We start from the raw sequence: 23,512 nt of genomic DNA on the forward strand, positions 1-23,512 counted from the left end.
TTTTTTCCGTGTAATATTACTGATGTGAACCATTTCACATATAAATGTTTTTTTTATGGCATTTTAGCCTTCAACTGTGCACTGACATTAAGCAAATGGAGATATTTAGATTGATTATTTGCTGTTCCTCCCCCTCTCAATAAAGTCAATGTGGGTTAACCCCCGTGCGATCATTATAACCGTCCCTGAGCTCATTCTCTCCCCTGGCAACTAGAACGGGATTAATCTGCATGACCTGTGCATGTAAATGAACTCAAGAGACAGGTAGTAGACTCTTAACAAAGCTTAATGAGGCTGTTAGTCAAGGTCATTAAGCACACCCAGACATAAACTGAGCCCAGGAGGTGAGGAGGAGGAAAGTACGCCATTTGCCACGTGTTCAATCACATTTGAAACAGAGCGTTGAGCACATACTCGGAATAACAAGTGTGAGTCTTAAAGGTGGGGTATGTAATTTATTTCAGAAACACTTTTTGTTATATTCCATGGAATGCTCTTAACATCCCGATAGCAATGAATATATTAAATGCTTTGACAATAAATCCATAAAAAAATGTCATCTGTGGAAGCTGTAATACTGTAAAAAGCACGACCAATCATTTTAGCCGGCCCGGCTAAAATAACTGGATGGCCGACATGCCTGTCAGCCTTCCATCTGTGCACAAACTTATCTCGTGCCCTCATTGGTCATGTGCGCGTTCGTGTGTGTTGGAGGAGGGGCTCTGTAAGGAAGTCTGAACGAAAGGGCAGATTTTTTTCGGCTGCGTAATTTCAAATTCTAGCGCACTTGAGCTGGTTTCTCCAAAATGACATACCCCACCTTTAAGTGTCAATGTGCCATACACAAGGAAGCATATAGGTAGGAGCCTTTTCAGTTGTAATGTTAAATGTGAGGCAAAATTAATTAGTGATAGTAAAGATAGTAGACTAACAGGTAGCATATTTTTTTTTAAATACAACATGATTGTTTGAATATAAGTCTTACTTTTATTATGAATGTCATGGTTTCTGCACAGGAATTGACCATCATCCTAGTGAAGCTTATCCCAAAAGGGTTTTACAGCTTTTTACAATGCCTATTTCCTGAGATAGTTTCTTTACAATGTTGGAATAACGACTGTGAATATTAAGTGTCATTGTGCCATAAACAGGGAAGCATATAAGTGCTAAACTGGGTCATTATATACTACACTATATATATTATTATTTCAACTCATTAGCCACTGTAACATTAAAACCAGGGGACTCAGTTTTAACTACAAAGCAAGCTAACAATACTTCATGGTAATTCTTTGCACAGCTGGTCATTAAGATCGCTGAAGTGAAACTAACAACAGTGGAAGTGTTTGTCAGCCAGGTGGAGGAGCCGCTCTTGTTTCAACCTTTAACTGCTCAGGTCATAAGCCCTCTGTAGCCTTAGGGTTAAACATGTTGTTTACTTAGATCTACGCGATGATAGTGTTTTGGAGCTGAAAGGTAGTTTTCAAGTGATGCAACTGAATGAAATCTCTTGACATGTCACATAAATCACAGGTTTGTTTTCTAACTTTCTTTCCACGCACCCTTTCCTTTGTAGAGCTTCATCGGTGTGCAGTGTTCTGCCTGGTGCAGCTCGGAGGAGAGATCTTTGACACAGACATGGTGATAGTGGACCGGACACTCACCGATATCTGCTTCGACAACACCATCGTATTGTAAGTCATCCATCTCAAAGGATTCAAAGGCTTTACTTGTCATATGTGCAAAAGCTACAGCGTGGTTTTGTCAATTAAATTGTTATGTCTCTAAAAACAATGCAACACATGAAATACTTAAAGGGGACCTATCATGCAAAATGCACTTTTGCACGTCTGTTATACATGAATATGTGTCCCCGGTGTTCCAGGGAACTCACCAAGTGTCAGAAAACACAACCCTCTCTATTTTCCTCCATACCCAAATCTCTAAAAAAGGGGCTGCAACGGATCTGATAAAAACTGATCCAGATTTGAACACTGTCCTGACGTCAGGACAGTGGCGCTACGGCTATTGGGCCAACTCCACCAATCAGGAGGAGACAGCCACGGCCATTGCCGTTCGAAAGCGCTGGAGACGCTGTAGTACATATGCCAGGCCTGTAGATGGTGCTGTTCTCACTGAATCAGCCCTTGCAAAAACAGAGCTAAAAAATGTCAAATTGAGCGAAATGAGGCATGGCTAAAATGCATGATCTGTTTGGTATTTTGAAAAAAAAAAAGTATAAATATGCCTTATATAGGTATGGTCCTACACTATATTATTCAAATATAGCATGATAGGTCCACTTTAACAATAAAATACATAACATAGTTTAATTGACTAAATGGTTCAAGTTAGTTGTAGGAATAAGACTAATATGTTCATGTTAAATAGAACATTAAACAGAATTGAAATACAATAACTCTAATTGTTGCAAAAAGGTAATGTTCCTTAAATCCTTGTGCAATATATATGCCGTTAATAACTGTGCCATATATACCTGGCTGCTAAATCCTCAGAACTGTTACATGATGTGTACTTTGTAAATTGTGTAACTTATTTTTTATTATAATTGTTCTATTTTTAACACTTTTGTATGCATGCTTCTTAGGTAACATTAAGCTGTCTTTGGCTCTTTTCTGCTGTAACAATGTAAATGTCCCCTCTGTGGGACTAATAAATTCTGATTCTGATTCGCAGTAGTGAAGCCAACCCTGGTTTTGAGATGCGTGTAGAGCTGTACAGCTGCTGCTCAGAAGACGACTACTCAACAGGGAGCACGCCCAGGAAGCTAGCCAGCAAACTGAGCTCGTCGCTGGGCAGATCGGCGGGGAAGAAGTTCAGGTCGGCCATGGAGCCTGGGCCGTGTAGTCCTGTTGGCAACGGGGGGGCAACTCCTCTGCTTCTGCCAGTTCCCTCTGTACCGTAAGTTTAAAAATATTTGACATACTTAGTTGAGGGTGGAAGCTGTAAGAATCTTTAAAACCTGAGGGAAAGGGTTTTCATATAGAAAAATAAGTAGCAACACATCTGGGACTAGGAGAGAAGATTAAGAACATTTCATGCAAGAAAGAAAGGAGAAGAAGGTGAGGAAAAAGGAGAGAGGGTGTGGTGAAATCCAGACTCAGAATATGGCCCAGTAACTTAAAGTGGGCGTTAAGAATTATAGGGAAATATCCATTTGGACTGCAGGAAATATGCACCAAAGATAATAGACGTGATGGAGGGACTGAAGAGAATAAGGGGTGATCATAAGGAAAGAAAAGCACAGACTGGACTGTGGGGAAGCTGGACCAGGGAGCAAATGTTTGGTAATATTTTTTACCAAATATGAAAACTGGATACTGATAAGGTGGTTGTAATGCAACACTAAGGATACAAGCTGCATTTAAACACAAAAGAAGGAGAGTAGAGGGAGAATACAGAGTGAAATAATGTTTATTTCAGAGAGTACAAAAATACTTAATGGAGTTGTTTTGAGAAAATGGATGCTCAAACCAAAACATAAATTTGTATTCCTTCTCTTGTGTGTTGACAGGGGTCCTAAGTACCACCTTTTAGCTCATACCACCATGTCGCTGTCACACATCCAGGACAGTTTTCGCACACATGACCTCACCATCTCAGGCAACGGTGAGTGGCAGCCTCCATCAATCTGTCGCCTCTCCATCTTTCTCTGCTCTCTGCCAAATCCGCCATCTGTCTCTTTTTTGTGCTTCACTCATCACCGTCTCACTTCTGTTCTCAGCACTTTAATAATTTCCCTTAACCAAAGCGTACACTTCCTCCTCCCCCTTCTTCTTCTTCTACTTCCTCTTCTTCTCTGTCCCCCCCCATGTTCTCTGACAGACAGCCATTGTCAAGGTCAAAGTTATAAAGACTGCTCTAGTGAGGTGTCTGCTGTGTAAAGCTGTGATGATGTGGGCTAACAAGGGCCCGGACCCCTCAGACAGACAGGCCCCTAGTGTTTTATTCATTGGCCCTTCAGCGTGCAGTAAAGTTTCATTGCTGCACTTCATGACACTCCCTGCAGCTGCCAGTCTTTTACACCCTTTCCCTTTTGTGTGTGTGTGTGTGTGTGTGTGTGTGTGTGTGTGTGTGTGTGTGTGTGTGTGTGTGTGTGTGTGTGTGTGTGTGTGTGTGTGTGTGTGTGTGTGTGTGTGTGTGTGTGTGTGTGTGTGTGTGTGTGTGTGTGTGTGTGTGTGTGTGTGTGTGTGTGTGTGTGTGTGTGTGTGTGTGTGTGTGTGTGTGTGTGTGTGTGTGTGTGTGTGTGTGTGTGTGTGTGTGTGTGTGTGTGTGTGTGTGTGTGTGTGTGTGTGTGTGTGTGTGTGTGTGTGTGTGTGTGTGTGTGTGTGTGTGTGTGTGTGTGTGTGTGTGTGTGTGTGTGTGTGTGAATATTTTATTTATTCATGGTGTTTATCTTTGCCCATCTCTTCTCTTCCCTGTAGAGGAGTGTTCCTATTGGCTGCCGCTCTATGGCAGTATGTGTTGTCGCTTCGCAGCTCAGCCTCACTGTATGACCCGACAGATGATGAGTGGATGTTTGAAAGTGAAGGTAAGTTGGCAGGTGTGAAAGGGGAAATATCCCTCTCCGGGTTTGAAGAGTTTTTGGCTTTTGTCCTGGTTTATTTCTGTCTTTATGTCTTCCTCCTCCTCCCTTCTCTTGGTGATTCTCTCCATGTCTTTCACTCCACACATGACTGATCTTTTTCTCCACCTCGCAGCAGTTGGGAGGTGAACCTCAGAGTTGGACTAAAGTGTACGGCGTGCTAAAAGGAACAAGCCTTTTCTGCTACCACCGGCAAGAAGATGTGGAGGCTAACGTCGAGCCAGCTTTCACCATCGCCATCAACAAGGTCAGCAAAGGAAGCACAAACAAATATCTGAGGTTGATCCTGACTTACAAAACCAATAGAGTTGTTTTGTTTTACGCTTAAGGCATCAGTAGCAAAGATGGAAAGGTATGGACTTGTGATTTGCTGCCAATTTGAGTCTCTAGCCAGCTGGTAGACCATGAGCCAAGAAAAATTGAGCTCTTCTCTTAGTAACTACTATTAAAGTGCCTTTCAGCAAGGAACTTATCCCCTAGTAACCCAATGTAGAGCTGCTTGAAAGCCAAGAGGTGGAAACTGGCTCTCAGCTTTCAGGTGTAACTGTGTAAAATGTTCAGCAAGGCTTGAAAAGAGCAGGCATCTCCAGATAAAAGGCTTTGAAGATTTTCAAATGAGATTTGTTCAGGGTGTTCTCCAGTCTTTGCAAACACAGTAAGACACAGTTTTCAGGCTCATCTAACTACTAATCATATTTCTTTCATCCCTCGTCCCGATTTTCCAGGCACAAATATGAATAACATGGGTCCTTGATCGTCTTATGTCCTGTGTCTGTGTCTGAGTTGATGCCTGTGGGCCTTCCCATTCCTCCCGTGGTGACTCATTCAGTCTTTGTCTGACCCTGATCTCACAGCTGAACCTGAAGCCAAGTCAGACACATCAGAAGAGTCTGTATGATCCTTTTGTTAGTCAGTTGTCTCTTATTAAGAGTGAGGAGGGAGCGCGGGGTGATGAATGGAACAACACTGCCATCTAGAGGTCAAAAACACACTTAGACACATTTGGAATAGAACGAGGATGTGGGAATTGGGAGTCTGCACCTTTTGTTGGATAATTGCAGAAGGGAAATGGATTGGAAGAGGGCTAATTAGCGGCTTATTAGTCAGGGGCTTATTTTCAGTGGAGACTCACAACTACAATTGCTGTAATAATCACTTGTTGCGGTGCATAATTTTGTTCATTCAGGAGTGCTGGCATTCATTCGTGATTGTAGTCATTTTGTAGCAGACGATTGTATTCTTTGTCGCTCATTTTTTCAGGAGACCAGAATACGTGCGTCAGAGAAAGACCCTCAAAGTAAAGTTCAGAATATCTGTATCAGTAACCAGTACGGAGGTGAGGAGGTTACACACACACTGACGTCAGACAGCCGCGAGGACACACACCGGTGGATGGAGGCCTTTTGGCAACATTTCTACGACATGAGTAAGTGTTTGCTTTAACATAGGAAGCGTGTGAAGACAGTAACTCACATTAACCATAGCTACATAAAGTTTTCCATATATTGTTTTGTTAAAATGAGTTTTTCTTCAAAATACAGGCCAATGGAAACAGTGTTGTGATGACTTAATGAAAATTGAACTGCCATCGCCACGGAAACCGACTCCCGTCACACCAAAACAAGGCTCACTCTATCACGAAATGGGTAAGATTTCACTGTGATAATATCATTGTGAATATGAAATAAAAAAGTATTATTTTAGTCGATGAAATAAGTAACTAAACATAAACATTGAGGCAGGGAGAGAAAGCATTGCGTCTGCATTGCATGTGACTGTGTGTAGCTTTAATTCCTTTCAGTCTATGTGCATGTGAGATGCTGTCATAATCAAATGTTCCTCTGCGATATCTCGAACTCACACTCTGCTGCTTGACTTCTGTAGAATCGAATCTTATCTCTGACACGCTGACTCTCTGTCTTCTCTTTCTCTGTTCCTCTTTGTCCTTTCCAATTGTCCTCGTGTGTCCTGAATCCATCGCTCCTTGACTCTGTCTCTTTTGTCCTTTTATTATTTCCCCGTGTCCTCATAAATATGTATAATCAACGCCACTTTTTTCATCAACTATCCTTGAGTGATTTCTTCTTCCCTTCTCTCATCATGCCATAACATTCATTTCCTTAATAAACAATAAACCCTTATCGATTTCTCCCGCCACCATCAAAACACACACTTAACTCCACCTGTTGCACACCTCCTATCCTCTCCACCCTTTCTCTCTCGCCAACCTTCCCTCTCGGTTTTCCTAACCCCCCCCCCCCCCCCCCCCCCCCGCCCTGGCAGCCCCTCTTGCCACGCCCTCCTCTGAGGGTCTTCTGCTGCAGGATAACGCTGTGTCTGCTGAGATTCGCGCTCTGCTCTCGTCCTATTACAACGACAGGTGAAGTAACAGGTGTAGGGCTCCTTGTAAATGATGTTGTGGTAAATGTTGCAGTCCAGGATTTACTGCAAAACCACCATAAGGTCACTGATGGTGGGAATATTATGCAAAACATTAAAGGACAGGATCTTTTTTTCCTTCATCATTATAAAATAACTTAAAAACAATATCAAAACATCTTCTTCTTCTACTTCTTCTTCTACTTCTAAGAATACATTTCAAACTAACATTTTATGAAGTGCAAGTATGTCTCTAATCCGTACATAATCCATACTTCCAGGGAGATCGAAATGTTCATTACTTTGGAATTAAACTAATCCTAGTCTCTGACTTAAAGGTGGGGTAGGTACATTTGAGAAACCGGCTCGAGATACACTTTGTGTTATATTCCATGGAATGCTCTTAACATCCCGATAGCAATGAATATCTTAAGTGCTTTGACAAAAAATCCATAAAAAAATGCCGTAATACTGTAAAAAGCACGACCAATCATTTTAGCCGGCCCGGCTAAAATAACTGGATGGCCTACCTGCCTGTCAGCCTTCCATCGGGGCACAAACTTATCTCGTGCCCTCATTGGTCATGTGCGTGTTCGTGTGTGTTGGAGGAGGGGCTCTGTAAGGAAGTGGGAGATTTTTTCCAGTTGTGTATTTTCAAATTCTAGCGCACTCGAGCTGGTTTCTCCTAAATTACCTACCCTACCTTTAAGTGTGAAAAACAATATTAAGAAACAACATTTTAATTATTTCCAAGTTATGGCTGTATTACCAGTTCAAATGTTAAAAACTTTTAATTTGAAAACCCATGCTCCAGATCAGTAAACAGCTGTATAATAATGAGTGTTTCTGCGTCCCTCCTGCTGCAGTTATTGAGTCATCTGATGACCTCAGCACGGTGTCGGACATCCTGGCTCGGAGGATGCAGGAGCTGGAGCTCCGGAGCCAGCTGGGCACCTCCCCGAACTGGATGTCTCTGTTTGAGGAGAACAACCCCAAAAGCGCTGGCCGCCCTCGCCCCTGTACTTCCCGCTTCTCCGGCCACAGCCCCTGCACACCTCACCGCCCCCCCCGCAGCCCTGCGAGCCCCCACCGCTGCCCCCAGCTCAGCCTGCTCTCCTCAGACGCCAGCCTGACCTCGGACAGCGACAGCCACTGCAGCACCAGCCCCTGCTCCCACCGCCACGCCTGGCCCGAGCCCTCCTCAAACTTCTCCCTCCTGTCCTCGTCCCCCTCCCGCCTGAGGCCACGCACCTTCTCCCTGGATGCTAAGCTCAGCACCCTGCGGGGGAGGGGGTTCAGAGGGGGAGGGACCTTCCAGTGCTCCTGCCAGCCTCCTACCTCCTCGCTGCTCACCCCGCTCCCTGTCTCCTCTCGCTCCCCTCGGTCGCAGCGCAGCACCCAGACCACGCTCTCCTGCTCCAGCTCCACCTCCAGCAACAGCTCCAGCAACAGTGAGGGCCGCCACAGCCCTGAGTCCTCCGAGGGGGCCCCCTTCTCCCGGCCCTCCCCGGCCCGACGCAGCCTCAGGAACCTCAGGGCCAGACTCGATCCTCGCAACTGGCTCCAAAGTCAGGTGTGAAGCGCGTGCTGCCAGACAGACATTTTTAACACTGACCTAAAGGCAACAGTTCTCATTAAATCAAGGTTTAACTGGCTTAACATATGTGAACCGACCTCAGGCAGTCTGTTGGCAACATGCACAGCCCTGAGGAGGATAAGCTGCCTCTGGCCTGCGTCCTGGGGGGGGGGGGGGGGTGGATCATTGAAGACCCTCCTGGAGCAAACTGGAATGTCTTCTATCACAAAGGACAGGTGACAATCACTGCAGGCGGCACTTTGCTGAAGATGGTCCAGAACTAAATGGGAGGTACTCTGCTTGCTTTGAAAAATTATTATGGTCATGCTGCTTGTGAGAAAGTGATGTTAAGAGCTAAGGACTTCAGATTAACTCGCCACACTGGGCTCTACTGTCCGCCCTGAAACTAGAAAGGTTTTTTTTTTCCCTCTGCATCCTGGCAACAGAAACAGGATCTCAAAATCATCTCTATAAATGTCACCTGCAGTGTTTTGACTGGATGTTTCCTATCAATATTTAAAAAAAAATCAAGGTTTGCAGTGTTTATGCTATGAAAGCTAGTGAGCATGAGTCGAGATGAACAGGCAAGACGGCCAAGAGTTTTCAAATGATAAAGTGTGGAGGGAAGCGTTGGTGTCTGTCTGCTGTCTGAACTGTGATATCTACTTCAGTGCACGCGTCTAATTATTCATACATGGTTCTCCTAAAATGACTATGCACCATTTTGTTTTGTTTCTGTATGATTACACGTTTCAACCATGAATCTGGTGAAAGCAAATGCTCACACACTGTACTGGTTAATACTGTGATCTCTGGTCTCAACTCCCACACATGTATCTGCACACTATCCACAGGTAGAGGTAGGTAACATATCCCTAAATACATAGGAAAGCATTAAAATAAAAATGTAATAACTCAACTCAAACTTTGAATATCATTAAAAACAAAAGACGTCCTCATAAAACATAATTTTACATTAATGCAGTAGTGTGGGTTTTTTAAGCTTTCCGGTTCCTTATTATAGACATTTCAATAAATGTGAAGCATCCACCAATCATATGTTATAAAACAACTTTTTAAGCAGTGGATTATTATGTGAAACTATAACCAATCAATAGGTCAGAGTAAGAGCAAGCTAATGGTTTACCCTGCCATTTGAGTATTTAATTTTAATTTATGTAAGAAAACAGTCATCTGACTCAAGGCGTCCGTTATACATCTTATAGGAGAGTGTGTGTCTGTGCAGTAAAACCTCTTCTTCTCTTTCTTTTACTGTTGGTTTTACTTTAACAGTTTCTTGGGCCTCAGCACTCGGGTGATTATTTTGACTAAGAAATACAAACTGTCAAATGTTAGAAAAACAGCATTTGTTACTGTAAATTAATTTTTATAAATTAACAAATAAACCTCCTTTTTTTTCTCTTTTGTTACATAATTGATTTTGTTATAAATGCAGCTATATTGATACCCGATTATCATAATGTTAACAGATGATGTGCAGATGTATAACTGTTATGCATAGGTAACATTGAGTGTTATAACCTTGCAAGAGTTTCTCCTGTTAGCAGGCTTTGTGTTCTGCATGTACGCCGTCATAAAGGCGGACATAAAATGAGAAATGTGGAAATCTCCTGTAAAAATAATATTACATTAATTATAATAAATGTTTTATCAATACAAGACTGACACTTTTTTTTCAGCTTCATATTAGTATTTAGTTCCTCTCCTGTGACATGTTTACAGGCTTTAATGTTCAAAAAGCTCTTTATTTCTCTCATACTGCCTGTGCTGCAGCACCTCTTTTCACCCTCTGTCTGAAACCAGAGCGCAGTCTGCTCTGATTGGTTAACTGGCCGGCTCTGTTGTGATTAGTCAACCACTTAGAGATGTCCTGCCCCTTAATCTATCACGTACAATGTGTTGGAGAGCTAGCCTATAGAAGCATGAGTGTTACAAAGTGATTTCACTATGTTCAGGAAGTGAATAAATGAGTCCCTTTTCAGACCTTTTACATTCATAAAAACCTTTAGAACACACTACAGGAAAGTGAAAACTCCAAAAACCACAACAAGGCCTCTTTAAGTCACTTGAAGAGCTCTGCACATCGGGCAGGTGATGGATCATCCATCCATCCATCTTCTCCCGCTTATCCGTGGTCGGGTCGTGGAGGTAGCAGTTCCAGCAGAGAGCCCCAAACGTTCCTTTCCCCTCATCAACCAGCTCTGACTGGGGGATCCCAAGGCGCTCCCAGGCCAGCGAAGAGATATAATCCCTCCACCTGGTCCTAGGTCTACCCCTTGGTGTCTTCCCAGCTGGACGTGCCTGGAACACCTCCCTAGGGAGGCGCCCAGGTGGCATCCTTACTAGGTGCCCGAACCACCTCAACAGGCTCCTTTCGACGCGAAGGATGAGCGGTTCAACTCTGAGTCCCTCACCTTATCCCTAAGGGAGACGCCCGCCACCCTGCGGAGAAAACCCATCTCGGCCGCTTGTATCCGCGATCTCGTTCTTTCGGTCATGACCCATCCTTCATGACCATAGGTGAGGGTAGGAACGAAAATGGCCCGGTAGCTTTGCCTTCTGGCTTAGCTCTCTTTTCGTCACTGCGGTGCGGTAAAGCGACTGCAGTACCGCTCCCGCTGCTCCGATTCTCCGGCCCATCTCACGCTCCATTGTTCCCTCACTCGAGAACAAGACCCCGAGATACTTGAACTCCTTCACTTGGGGTAAGGACTCATTCCCTACTTGGAGTGGACAGTCTATCGGTTTCCTGCTGAGATGAGTGATGGATCATATTCTATCAAAATGTGTTGTTTTTCTCCTTCCACCAAATAATCCCCAAGGAGAACCCTTCTAAAGACGACAGATAAAACACCATGTGCAGTTGTCTTGTAGATTCAAAAAGAAAGGCAGGTAGAACAGAGGCTTTATTCTCATTGTTTATATACCAAAGCCTTATATCTGTCAATAGTACAAATCACTGTTACAAACATTCGAGGTAGTCGACAGCGAGTCTTCACTGAGCATTGTAAAATGCATAGAGAAATACTATGGCCATACTGACTCTGCTTCCTGTTTGCAGTGCAGAGTTTTACCATTGTTGTGCTATTAATAATTGAAATGCTCAAAGTATAAAAAACCATATTAACAAATACATATCGATTAGTATAGAACAGAATCACATAAATACTTTATATTGTATGCTTCATATGAGGCTGATTATTGACTTATGTAACCCAAACAGGGCATTTAACACAAAGTTTGGCAATTCAATGATATACGTTGGATTACATAAGTAAATGAACAATGATACATCGAGATACAGATAAATGAGGGTGCCCTCCATATTTAAATGCTCTTTCTTTGTGCACTTGTGCTTCCTCACGCTCCATGGTCCCCTCTCCTCAGCAGGCACAGCGGGGGTTAAACGCCCGCAGCGCCACCCCGGCCAGAGTTCCCCAGGCGAACGTGGAGAACTTTGCAGGGCACGTGCCAGCTCTGCTGATGTATGACGATGCTATCCGGTGCAGCCGCTTCGCACCGAAGGTGTTGTAGTGTCCTGGGAGGACTTGGTCCACCTGTAAAATGAACGGCTAGTTGTTAAACACTTATAAAAGGATGTACAGCACATGATAAATGAATACACAAGTCATAAGCAGTGTCACAATCGAGTGTCATTTCTCTGGGTTCTGAATGGATCTGAATTCTGTATCTTCATCTGCAGCTCCTTAACAAATGCTGGTTAATCTTGATTGAGGATTAACACGCAAAATACTTCATAATTATATTTCCTATTTTAATAAACAGTTTCTGGAAAAATGTAGGTTGTACATAAAGTATGAAATCTCATTAGTACAGAGGGTAGTTAGTGAAAACAAATCACCCTAAAATGTACTTACATAAGAGGACCATGACATGTTCATAATAGGAAAATAATACAATATTTTGACAATTGGATTAGATACTTTATGGATCAAAGTAGAGCTACTAAGACTCATCAATACGTTTTCAGATTTAAATTAACCATGTTGCTTATCAATGTATTAGTTAGTTTTAAAGAAAACATTGAAACAAAAGTTTGAATCCAGCTTGTAAAATGTAAATATGTTCTGGTTTATGTACTCCTCAGTCACATACTCAAAATATATTTGCTTTGTGGAAACAAAAATAAACTTGATGATTTAATCTTTCCTCTTTGGCAAATACTAATGAACGCTTTTCAGCATTTTTTCAAACAAAGATCATCAGTTCACTCGACAATGAAAACAAAGTTGCTAAATAAAATCTGCTCCAAGGCAGTGGCACTATGAGCTGAAGTAGCAGATACAGTCTGTCTACCCTCAGCTGTGTTTGAGTGTCACCTGTTCGCTGTCCACCAGCCCCACCAGACGCTCACAGCTGCTGATGTAGTCACTGACATGGCTGTAGGGCAGCCAGTCAATCATGGCGCCCTCATACACTACATCTCCACTGAAGAGCATCTTATTGTCCCGGTCGTGGAGGCAGATGCTGCCCCGCGAGTGGCCGGGCATGTGGAGCACGTTCAGCTGTCTGTCGCCCAGGTTAATGACATCACCTAGAAAGACAGAGAAGGAGAGATGTTTACAAAATAATTTAAAGATACTAACACAAACGCATCCCACTCCTAAGCGTATATCCAAACCTCATGTTCCTCACAATTTGGCTGACTGGAAACAAGCCAGGGTTCTGTTTGTGTTTGTTGCCACATATCACCATGTAGTGCAGTTCAGGACATTCAGTAACTCATTGATTTAGTAGAGAAGTTGCACAGTCTTACAGAAAGGTGAAACTGAAATACCAGGCAATGAGATATCCAACTGCACTGCAGCAGTGGCTCTGACACAGCAGAACAAGTCCGTGCATTGACTGACTGTGCATACATTACACAAACAAATCCTTAGTAATATAAGCTTCATGCAGCATTTATGATGCAATTAATGTTAAATTGCAGACATTTGCCAGAATGTGAGTTTTATCTATAGGTGTTTGGTTGTGGTGTATATCTGCAAACAACACAGTGGGTTATGGATCAATCAATGCTGGGATGTTATTAATACTAAGTGGGATGCTTTCCATGAGCATGGCACATCTCTGCATTCTTTTCTTCTTTCTTTCTTGGAAAAAACTGCTGAGTCAGCAGCTTAAAATAGAGCTGATCTGCACTGACAGAAAAAGAATGAGCAAAGCAGCTGCCAACAAAAAAACACTTTTCTTCTTGTCACATCAACACAGTTGGATTCTGTATACAAGCAATTACCACCTGGATAAGTGTTACATCTCAACTCATATTGCACTCCTGCCTAAGCAAATACAAATAAGCATTGTGCACCATCCTTTATGACACTGATGCAAAATGTTGTTAGCAATACTCCACACCTGATATGGTTCCTCTACTTTTGATGTATTCATGAATGTGCACAAATGCATGTCTGCATTCATTTAGCAAGTCATTTTTGATGTTCTGCCAAATGCATTGTGCGGTGTAATCCTCCTGTGGGTGGAGAAATAGGGTTCTGTATGGAGCATAATGTGCAAGAGCATAGCTACTGAAGTCCAGGTGCACCCATTAAATCTCGTCTAACCGGTATCGACCGTGATGCTTATCCCTAATGCGATAAGACATTATGACCTATAGCCTTTGATTACAGGTCCATTCCCTTGTAGTAAACAATAGGTGCCAAGCTTGCATCTCCTACCTACCCTCCTGCAGGATGTGTGTGGGCTGCACAGCCTTCACTCTGTAGTTCCGTGCCCTCCATCCCGGACTGGGAGCCTCGGCTATCTCTCTGTCGCTGAGCCAGGTGGCCGTCTCGAAGTTGTCTCCGTTAGCCACGGCATCGACCTCGGCGCTGTGGACGCCCACCTGTTGGAACTGATGCAGACCCCCCGAATGGTCGAAGTGCGCGTGGGTGGCGATGGCCAGCAGCGGGTTCTTCCTCTGCGGGTCTTCGCCCAGCAGCCCCGCGCCGTCGATGTAGTCAGGTAAGCTCCTCAAGCCCAGCCCAGTGTCTATCACAACGTCCTGGTGCGAGCCGCGCAGCAACCAGATGTTGGCCCGATTTTCCGACTGGTAGAATCGCTCCTGGATCCAGAAGAGTCCGTCTCCCAGCGATTTGTGAGCGTACCAGTCGGCTGCAGACATCCCAGTTCATGCACTGGTCGACGTAACCTGCTGCGGGTGTTGTGCTGTCAGGTGATTTTGCGGCGGAGAGGTGTAAGCTTGAGGTGATGTGTTTTCATTGAGGTTAATGTGATGGTGGCCAGCGGACACACCCTTGCAGGAAGAGAGCGTTCTCACTGGACGACCAGATTAATGACGGCAACATAAAGCGCGCTACTCTATTGGCTGTACGCAAGCCCCGCCTTCTTCACATCACATGGGGGCGGGGCGACTAAAAGCCACATTTACGCATACTGCTGAGTGTAGTCCATGCACATTGCACAGGTTTCCACGTTGCATGTAGAAAGCCGCATCTTTATTACGTTTAACTATACATTCAGTGAATTTAAGGAGTTATTTTTAGTGCCGAACCATAGATACACCGGAGTAGCTGAATGGTATTGACAAGTAAACTGCATAAGTGAAACCATGGAGAGTTAGTACAGGCTAAAAGGCTAAATGCCACCAAAAATCCACTGAGATACGTCTCCACATAAGGAGAAATTTACAAACAGTCCCATAGTGAGTATAACCACTTATTGTACGACTCAATGTGTCTTCAGTGTACTATTTCAATGCCGACCATCGCCTCATAGTAGGCAAAGTCAGGCAAAATGCGTTAAAGCTGTGTTAACGTTACATTAAGTTGTTGTGTGCACACGTGTTTGTCAGTGACGTTGACTAAAGGCATGTGGCTGCTGTGTTGCAGGAACAGAGGAGTACAGCCATGGCAGGCAAGGGTCGTGGAGTGGGGGCCTTTACCTTTAACATCGAGGCTCTAGGCATCGGCAGGGGTAGCATGCCAGATTCCAGGGTGGGGCCCATGCCGCTGTTTCCAGTAAGTACCATACACACACACATAAACTCTCACACACACACACACAGAAATTCAGAGATGCCTGGATGACATATCACATTGCAGTATATCAAATTCACCTATTAAAACTCAAGGTGTTGTATGGCAGAACTTTTCAGGGATGATGTAATTCAAGGTATTTGTGGACAAATCAGAAAGACTTATGCATGAGATTTAGAAAGTAGACTTCCCAGAAAACATAGCTTCCATTATGATCTATTAGAAAACAATCTTATATTTGTCTCCTAAGCGTATATCCAAACCTCATGTTCCTCACAATTTGGCTGACTGGAAACAAGCCAGGGTTCTGTTTGTGTTTGTTGCCATATATCACCATGTTTTATATATGATTTAGTAGAGAAGTGTTGTGTACACAACTAAAGTAAAGTTTGTTGTCATGCTAATGTTCGAATAGACAATATTCTGTATGAGTTGCTCTAGGATGCTAATGTTATTTTCTGCATGATGCAACCAATATAAATCTATAGGGGCGGGCATAGCTTATTGTTATGGTCCTAACTGACTCCTTATCCGTAAACACTCTGTAAATAATGCATAAATGCTCTATGCATGTACAACCAGCACACAAAACATGACAGATTTGTGTATATCTTGCTCTAAGAGACTAATCATGACCATTTGATTTTGGTGGTATATATCCCCAAACCACCAGAACAAAATAGTGTTGTTCTTTTATGCGTGTGTCTTGCATTATGGTGAACAACTCAGGAGATAGTGAGCATAATTTTCTTGTTTTTCTTTACATTTTGAGCTAGCTTTTGCTCATTTATACCAAAAGCCCTTTGCACCATTACTTGGCAGGGTGGAATTCAGCTAATGCTGCATTTCAAATGTCATCTTTTTCAGATCAATGCAGGACCAATGTGGTACCTTTTACCATAAAGCACCTTAGTGTAATATATTTATTGCTAAGATATTCCCTAAAATTAAAATAAAGTGTGGTAAATAAGAATAGAAGGTAACACTGAAGCTGCATACATATAAACATATCCTTCATGCTGCCACATCAGCTAAATAGTGTACTTTAGGCAACACATTTACCTGTGAAAAAGTAACCTTACTGTCATAGCTATTATCTCCCTCCCAGAACATAGACTTTAAGCCGGTTCCGCTGAAAGCTGGTGAGGAAGAGGACTACATGCTGGCTTTGAAACAGGAAATGAGGGGAACGATGCAACAGCTACCTCACAACATCAAGTGTCATGCCAATAAAGCAGGTGAGGAGGAGAGCAGTGCATTAGAGACCTGACGGCTGGTAGTAATGCTATGGCAAGACAATTGGCTGCTGTGAGGGAAGATAATGCAGCACTTAGGAACTGAGACATTTCATTAGGGTTATATCTGGGAAAAGGAGAGACAGAGGAAGATATTTTGCAGAATATTGAGTTGCAGCTGCTGCCTCATCCGGTTGGCTTTAATACGATTGATATGATCTGTGCTGATAGGGCTTTCATGAGTTCCCTTATTCAGCAATGAGCTAAATATATTTCCAAAAAATAATGACGTTTTCAGAATGTCTTGTCTAAATGTTGTCAGATGCATCATATACGTGCTTTGTAATCACAGAATAATGTCACTTTAATCACAATGGACTAGGATTGATCAGGTTCAAATCACTTTTATTTGGGCACTAATTGAATTATATGTATATTTATGGAGACGACAATTGCTGACCTTTTAATCCAACTATGAGATATTGTTGCTCAGGAGTATCACAGTGTTTGTGTTGATGCAATCAATCATGGTTGTGATAAACTGCTGAGTGTGAGAGTTGTTGTTTAAGAGTGTTACTGAAGACATGTCTCTTGTTTACATACAACAGAAGTGGAGAGATACACGGAGAGATACCTGAAGCAACGCCAGTTAGATGATGCAAACTGGACTCCAGGTACATGCGCAATACATTGTCATGTGATCATAGCAAATTAAAAAAATATATTATTAATACTCTCTTTGACATTTTAGACTGGAGCCTCCTCCCAAAAGAATTGATGCCACAAAAGAAAAAAGTTGTTAAACCAGGTAAATAAAATACATTATATGTAATATTTGTGATATGTGAGATTCCATTTGATGTTTATAACAGTAACAACATAATGCCCTAATCCAACAGTCAAAAAGAAGAAAGCTGTGAAGATTTCACGCAAAGAAACGGAGGCTATGCTGACAAAATTAGATGTAAGTTTCTTTTCACTTGTTTGTTCAGTTTTCAAAGCCGAATATATATGTACTGCTATTTCAACACAGTCTCACGGCATTTCGTGTTATAGTCACGAAATTAATCTATTGATTCGTGTTCACCAACACGATTTTGTAATTTTTTTCGTGTCACACAGAAAGATTATAGAAGCAATGTATTTCTATTGGTAGTATGTTTCGTGCCTGCACCAAATAATAACAAATTAGAAGGAAAAAAATATGACAAAAAATACAGATTTCAGTATTCTGAGGCTCTGAGCCCCATTTATTTTCCTCGCGGACGGCAAAAAAACTCCGACATTATAGGGTTAGGCTTAGGGTAAGATATTGAGTAAGAAAATGTTTTTATGAACCACACAGCTTCCGGTCTTCCAAGACCCGACCGGACAAAAAGACGCAGTGCAGGCACGAAACATACTACCAATAGAATACATTGCTTTTAAATCGTTCAGTGCGACACGAAAAAAATGCGAAAATGGTGTTGGTGAACACGAATCAATAGATTAAATTAATTTCGTGACTATAACACGAAATGCCGTGAGACTGGGTTGGATATTTTCTTGCCTCAAGTGGAGCTGATGCACTTCTGAGCTAGCAAATGTTTTAACTTTTTACATAAATAATGTAATGTTGTAAATATTTCAGGAACTGGAAAAGAAAGATGACGGGAACCCTGAGAAATCGGATGATGAGACCGAAAAGAAAAAAGTGAATGAGGGAGAGGAGGAGGAAGAAATTGAAGCGGAAGAATATGATGAAGAAGATGTTGAAGAGGTGATATAACAAACAATAACCTGACATTTCTACTAGCAAATGTGTTGAATCCAAATGTCTGGTTGATGTAAGGAGACTTAATAATAATATATGTATGTTTCTTTTGTTCCCCTTTAGGAAAACGACTACATTGACAGCTATTTTGACAATGGCGAAGATTTTGGTGGTGCCGGCAGTGATGAGAACGTGGATGGCGAGGGAACATACTGAAAGAAGTGTGACTCAACCACGAAGACTGGGTTAAAGTAAACAATCATTGAGTGATTGTTTCTTAGTTAAATATTGTAGATAAGTTGGGAACGATGTGTAGCAGAGTGATATGTTTGTTTTCTTTATTCTGTGCGATCCTGAGTGACAAGCTTTTCTTTGACTTGTGTAAATAAGAAATGCCAAACGATGTGCACTGGCAATAATTTATTCAAAATAGATGTATTTTATTTTCCAGCCTGTGGCACACTTCCACAGGTTGAAAGGCACATACTGTCGACAACATGTAATGCTTTTTTATAAAGTATCAAGTGGACACGTTGATCAAATAAAAGGGCTATATAACAAAGTCTAAAATCTCAAATAATTACAAGTTTGAGTCACTTTGGGAATAATGTGCATTTCCCATTCTCCTCACCATGCTCTCCGAGGTTTTTAAATGGAAAAAAAATGCATTTCTCCCTGCAAGCTAACGCAAAAATAAATTCAAGCAACTTGAATGGAAATTCCGAAAATAGTTTAACTAGTACCTTCCAATACTGATATTGTAAGTAAAGGCTAATGCACTACATTCTTTAAATAAATTAGCACATATTAAACTCAATGGCCGCAGCCATACTTTCCCCAACACACAGCATTAGAAAATACACTATTTCATACATGGCAAGAAATACACTTAAATCAAACTGAGTAAAACAGCATTTAAATGAAATCTGGAGAATTAAAGATTATTTTCCATCCCTGTTTAAACAGAAATTGGGAAGTGCTGCTGTGTTTGTTTTTCATACAGTTTGAGGGTAGCTTATGGATAATGCAGATAACAAAAACATCACCTAGATTCTTACATTTTGAGCAGCAAATGGACCAACCCAACATTTTTGATAACCTGAAATCTATTGGGTATCCTGATATAAACTCTGAAATGTATCCCTTTTCAGCCAATCATAACATTTAGTTTCTTTAGGCCATTGATATTCCTTTTTAAAAAGCACATCTGTATATTGGCAGACACAAGGAATGTCTTTCAACCCTATAAAAATGACTTTTCGCACTATAAAAGAGACTCCACGTCAGACAGATTGCATTAGGTCTTTAAAAACGACTCAAGGGGTTCATCCACCCAGTTCTATTAGAGTTGGCATTTGTCTTCTATGAAAAGTTATAATCCCTCGTTATGTTTTCTCAAGTCCTCCGTGTTCACCGTCTCCTGCTTTATCTCCAGCCGCTCCCTGTGAATCTCCATTCAAAACATTTCCAGCATGTTCCACAGCGTGGTGGTCTTCTCTTGCAGGAATGTTTAAATGATTGCCGTCTGGATGTCCATGAGGTCTGTCGCCATGAGCCGCTGTAGGAATGCCGTGATGGCTGACTTCAGCTTTCATGAGAACCTCGTAGTACAGCAGATAAAACACAGGTGTGACGATGCCAACCACCAGCATGATGGCCACAGCCGTCCACCATCTCATGCCCCAGTCTGCCCCGTAATAAGGGTCCTTCCTCTGCACCGGTTTGTACTCTCCCTCTCCTAGTAGTGGCTGCTGTAGCGTTAAGGAGGAAACAACCTCATTCAGGCTGCTCCGAGACGGACCCGTGGACTTCACCAGCCGCTCGATGTCCTTGTCCTTCTCCAGGAGGAACCCTTCTATGCTGTCCGTGGAGGAGGAAGAGTCTGAGGAGGATTCCGAGGGGATGGAGGTTATGGGTGAGATCTGGGCCAGGTGCCTGGAGCCCGAGGGGGAGGCAGACTTGAGAGGCGCAGTGCTGTGCGTCTCAGTGAGGACACTGAAGCGCCTCACAGGGATCTTGACTGAGCGCAGGGCAAAGAAGTGCTGCTCCGTCAGGAGGTTGTTAGCACGCTTTATTTCAGCCACCTGAGAAACACAGTACAAATATACATTTACAATTCGGTTTACAAAACAAAATTGCTATGTGTCTGAATATTCTAGTCTCTAGAGAATAACAAACCGGGTATTAAATACAAGAAAATACTAAACTTATTAAATGAAAGTAAGGCTAGCCCAAACTAACAGAGTTGATAATCTTTTCCATGTGACAAACATACTGAGCAGTGGTACTGCAGGGCGATGCTGTTCAGCGTGTCCCCCTCCTGGATGTCTTTGGTCAGGTAGATGATATCGTCCATCCTCTCTCTGGAGGTGCTTCTCCGCAGCCTCTCTCTGCCACGGGGCCGCAGCTCATAGCTCTCCCCATCCTCTTCTGACAAGTCATTCTCTGAGCCATTGTTTCCAAACAGGTAGGCGTGACCGCCATTGGCCGGCTGCACCATGGTGGCGGACTGGAATCCATAGTGCTGGCTTATACCGGACATTTTTTTCTACACTGTATCGGGAAGAGAAGAGACAGGATTGAGTCACAAATGTGAAACTAAGGCAAACATCCTTAGGTCCTTCGAGTCAGATTAAACGCTTATTTAACAGTGTGTTTATCTTAAGATAAGACGAGGATATTATTGTAATGTTAAAGTGCGGTCGTGCAAGGCGCACAATTGGACAACTGACAGCTTGACAGGAGGAACATTAAAACATTTTCCATACATGCATGTGACTCTGATGTCATTGTCTACTTGTTTGACTAGATCAAGTTACCAGTGGGCGTATTAATAAGGATCTCTCTGTGTACTATTACAATAATGAATGTGAGTCCTACCTTCACTGTTTCAGACAACAAATATAACCAATCAAACCATACATTCAAGTATTATTTTGGTCTGTGAAACCAGCAAATTACTGAGTCAAGCAGAAGTTCACCACAGCAATGATACTTTCCTAAGGTTGTACTGCAAACTAGAGACTAAAGTCCATCTCTCTGACAGTCCAGGACATCCAAGTTACAGCTAGACTAGATAAGATTGGTGCTCTGTTAGTTTGATAAGTGGCAGGCAGTATGTTGAATACTCTAGAATGTCAATGTCCTCGGTTTTAGAAACATTTCTGATTACGATCATAGGAAGCTCAGTAGCTAATGTGATATCTTCTGAAATAGTGTTACCCAACTCTTCCCGTATTGCAGTTGTGATGCAACTGCTATGAGCAAAGCACCAAATGTCATATTCCTGGCGAGAAGTGATGCTAGCTAAATTAGCAGCAGTTGTGTTAAGTAACTAAGTACATTTACTCAAGTACTGTACTTAAGTACAATGTGGGGTACTTGTACTTTACCTGAGCATTTCAATGGTATGCTACTTTGTACTTCTACTCCACTACTAATCAGTATTTTTACTCCACTACATTTATGTTGTACCTTTGGTTACTTGGAAGATATAAATGAAATGGACCGATCTGCATAATGAATGCTTTTACTTTAAGTATATTTTTTGATGCCAAAACGTTTGTACTTTTACTTCAGTAACATGTTCAATACAGGACTTTTACTTGTAACAGAGTATTCCTGCTCTTTGGCATTTCTACTCTCACTTAAGTGCAGTTATTGAATACTTATTCCACCTCTGCTGAGCAGCTAACAATCATACATGTTGTCTATATGTACAACTGCAATTATTTTTGTTTAGAAGCACGCAGGGGTGTCGTTAAAAACTAAGCTTGCAAGGCTGATGTGACTAAGATCACAGGTTAGCAACTATTTAAATAACAACGTAGAAATGAAAAATAGCTAATACTACTCCTCAGTCTCTCACCCCACAGAAGTATAGGATATATCGTTCTCCAGCAGGAATAACTAGATAACACGTTTACTCCGGCAAATGACGTGTTAAATAACTGTCAGGTTGCTGAAAAGTTAGCAAAGTATGAACCCTTTACACAGGCTAGGCTAGTGCTAAGTAGCATCGCCCTGTGCATTGTGATTAGAAACGTATGGACATTTCTATCAGTCCGTTGTCACAGTTGGTGAATTATATATTTGGAGGAAGTCTTCAACAATAATCTTTACCTGAAAAGATGAACAGCAATCATTCAGTTGACCTGGATTATATCCATACTTCCCTTCTCTTTGGTCTCACCTTTGCATACCGTCCTAACTGCTAGCTAGCTACCGTTGAGTTGTTACTGTTCAACTTACGCCACGTCCACAGAATGTTTACGTAATGACGTAATGGCGTAACCACTGAGAGGACGTCCTTACTTTTAATCGAGAGATGGCGCTAAACGGCAAGCTACTTGTTGCTGGATACTTTACCCGCGAGGAAACCATAACAGGTCCCACGATTTTGGATTGATTTTGGATCGCTTATTTTTTTTCCCCAAGACTTGTGCTGTCGTTTTACTATCAGCTGATTGCTTAGCTCAATATGAAATGTCATGTTAAATCAAAGTCTCAATCCAGTAGAATAAGGTAGGCCTATGCATGGTTATTTCATCTAGTCTAACAAATGGCCTAAACACAAGTGTAATTTAAAGTATATTTAAAACACTGCAGTCCTCTTTATCGACTACATGTTTAAGATATGATTAAGATAAAGAAGAAACCGTATTGATCTCTATGTAGGGAAATGCAGGTGTTAAGCAGTGTTAACAGGAATATTGAAATACAGGATATGACTGGTAAGATTCAAGATTCAAAGGCTTTATTGTCATATGCACAGTAGCTACAGAGAGTAGTTATGGCAATGTAAATCTTAAGTCCCAGGCTCCTCCAACAATGCAACTTAAATATATATATAACTCATAAAGCAATAATAAATAAAAAAAAAAACAAGAAGAAACAGAGTATATAATCGATTTTAAGTTACTGATA

General features: G+C 42.1%; 4 protein-coding genes across 7 annotated transcripts in view; 2 read left to right on the plus strand and 2 right to left on the minus strand.

Annotated features, from left to right (window-relative positions):
- rtkn (rhotekin) overlaps nucleotides 1-10,235 on the plus strand; it is a 77,926-nt gene extending 67,691 nt beyond the window's left edge. For 2 of the 4 annotated variants that reach the window (XM_034148806.1, XM_034148807.1), the window contains exons 4-11: nucleotides 1,577-1,694; nucleotides 2,698-2,922; nucleotides 3,536-3,630; nucleotides 4,446-4,552; nucleotides 4,722-4,853; nucleotides 5,867-6,032; nucleotides 6,148-6,252; nucleotides 7,852-8,564. In XM_034148806.1, coding sequence (XP_034004697.1) covers nucleotides 1,577-1,694; nucleotides 2,698-2,922; nucleotides 3,536-3,630; nucleotides 4,446-4,552; nucleotides 4,722-4,853; nucleotides 5,867-6,032; nucleotides 6,148-6,252; nucleotides 7,852-8,564 — 1,661 coding nt within the window. Of the gene's footprint in view, nucleotides 1-1,576; nucleotides 1,695-2,697; nucleotides 2,923-3,535; nucleotides 3,631-4,445; nucleotides 4,553-4,721; nucleotides 4,854-5,866; nucleotides 6,033-6,147; nucleotides 6,253-6,889; nucleotides 6,987-7,851 lie in introns of all 4 variants that reach the window. The other 2 variants (XM_034148808.1, XM_034148805.1) reach the window with 2 other exon arrangements.
- Nucleotides 10,236-11,475: 1,240 nt separating this feature from the next.
- mblac2 (metallo-beta-lactamase domain containing 2) lies at nucleotides 11,476-14,844 on the minus strand. Its single transcript, XM_034148504.1, has 3 exons — nucleotides 14,283-14,844; nucleotides 12,923-13,137; nucleotides 11,476-12,139 (listed from the first exon to the last, which is right to left on the minus strand). Exons 1-3 carry the CDS (start codon nucleotides 14,722-14,724, stop codon nucleotides 11,966-11,968), a joined length of 831 nt encoding a protein of 276 aa, XP_034004395.1. The 5' UTR covers nucleotides 14,725-14,844; the 3' UTR covers nucleotides 11,476-11,965.
- A 170-nt stretch (nucleotides 14,845-15,014) lies between these two features.
- On the plus strand, nucleotides 15,015-18,993 carry polr3g (polymerase (RNA) III (DNA directed) polypeptide G). The gene is made up of 8 exons (XM_034148786.1): nucleotides 15,015-15,264; nucleotides 15,452-15,580; nucleotides 16,707-16,836; nucleotides 17,442-17,507; nucleotides 17,585-17,641; nucleotides 17,733-17,797; nucleotides 18,464-18,592; nucleotides 18,710-18,993. Exons 2-8 carry the CDS (start codon nucleotides 15,470-15,472, stop codon nucleotides 18,800-18,802), a joined length of 651 nt encoding a protein of 216 aa, XP_034004677.1. The 5' UTR covers nucleotides 15,015-15,264; nucleotides 15,452-15,469; the 3' UTR covers nucleotides 18,803-18,993.
- On the minus strand, nucleotides 18,994-22,825 carry lysmd3 (LysM, putative peptidoglycan-binding, domain containing 3). Its single transcript, XM_034148785.1, has 3 exons — nucleotides 22,709-22,825; nucleotides 20,862-21,139; nucleotides 18,994-20,670 (listed from the first exon to the last, which is right to left on the minus strand). Exons 2-3 carry the CDS (start codon nucleotides 21,126-21,128, stop codon nucleotides 19,972-19,974), a joined length of 966 nt encoding a protein of 321 aa, XP_034004676.1. The 5' UTR covers nucleotides 21,129-21,139; nucleotides 22,709-22,825; the 3' UTR covers nucleotides 18,994-19,971.
- Nucleotides 22,826-23,512: the final 687 nt, after the last annotated feature.

This window comes from Trematomus bernacchii, unplaced genomic scaffold, assembly GCF_902827165.1.
Source record: "Trematomus bernacchii unplaced genomic scaffold, fTreBer1.1, whole genome shotgun sequence".
Classification (NCBI taxonomy): domain Eukaryota; kingdom Metazoa; phylum Chordata; class Actinopteri; order Perciformes; family Nototheniidae; genus Trematomus; species Trematomus bernacchii.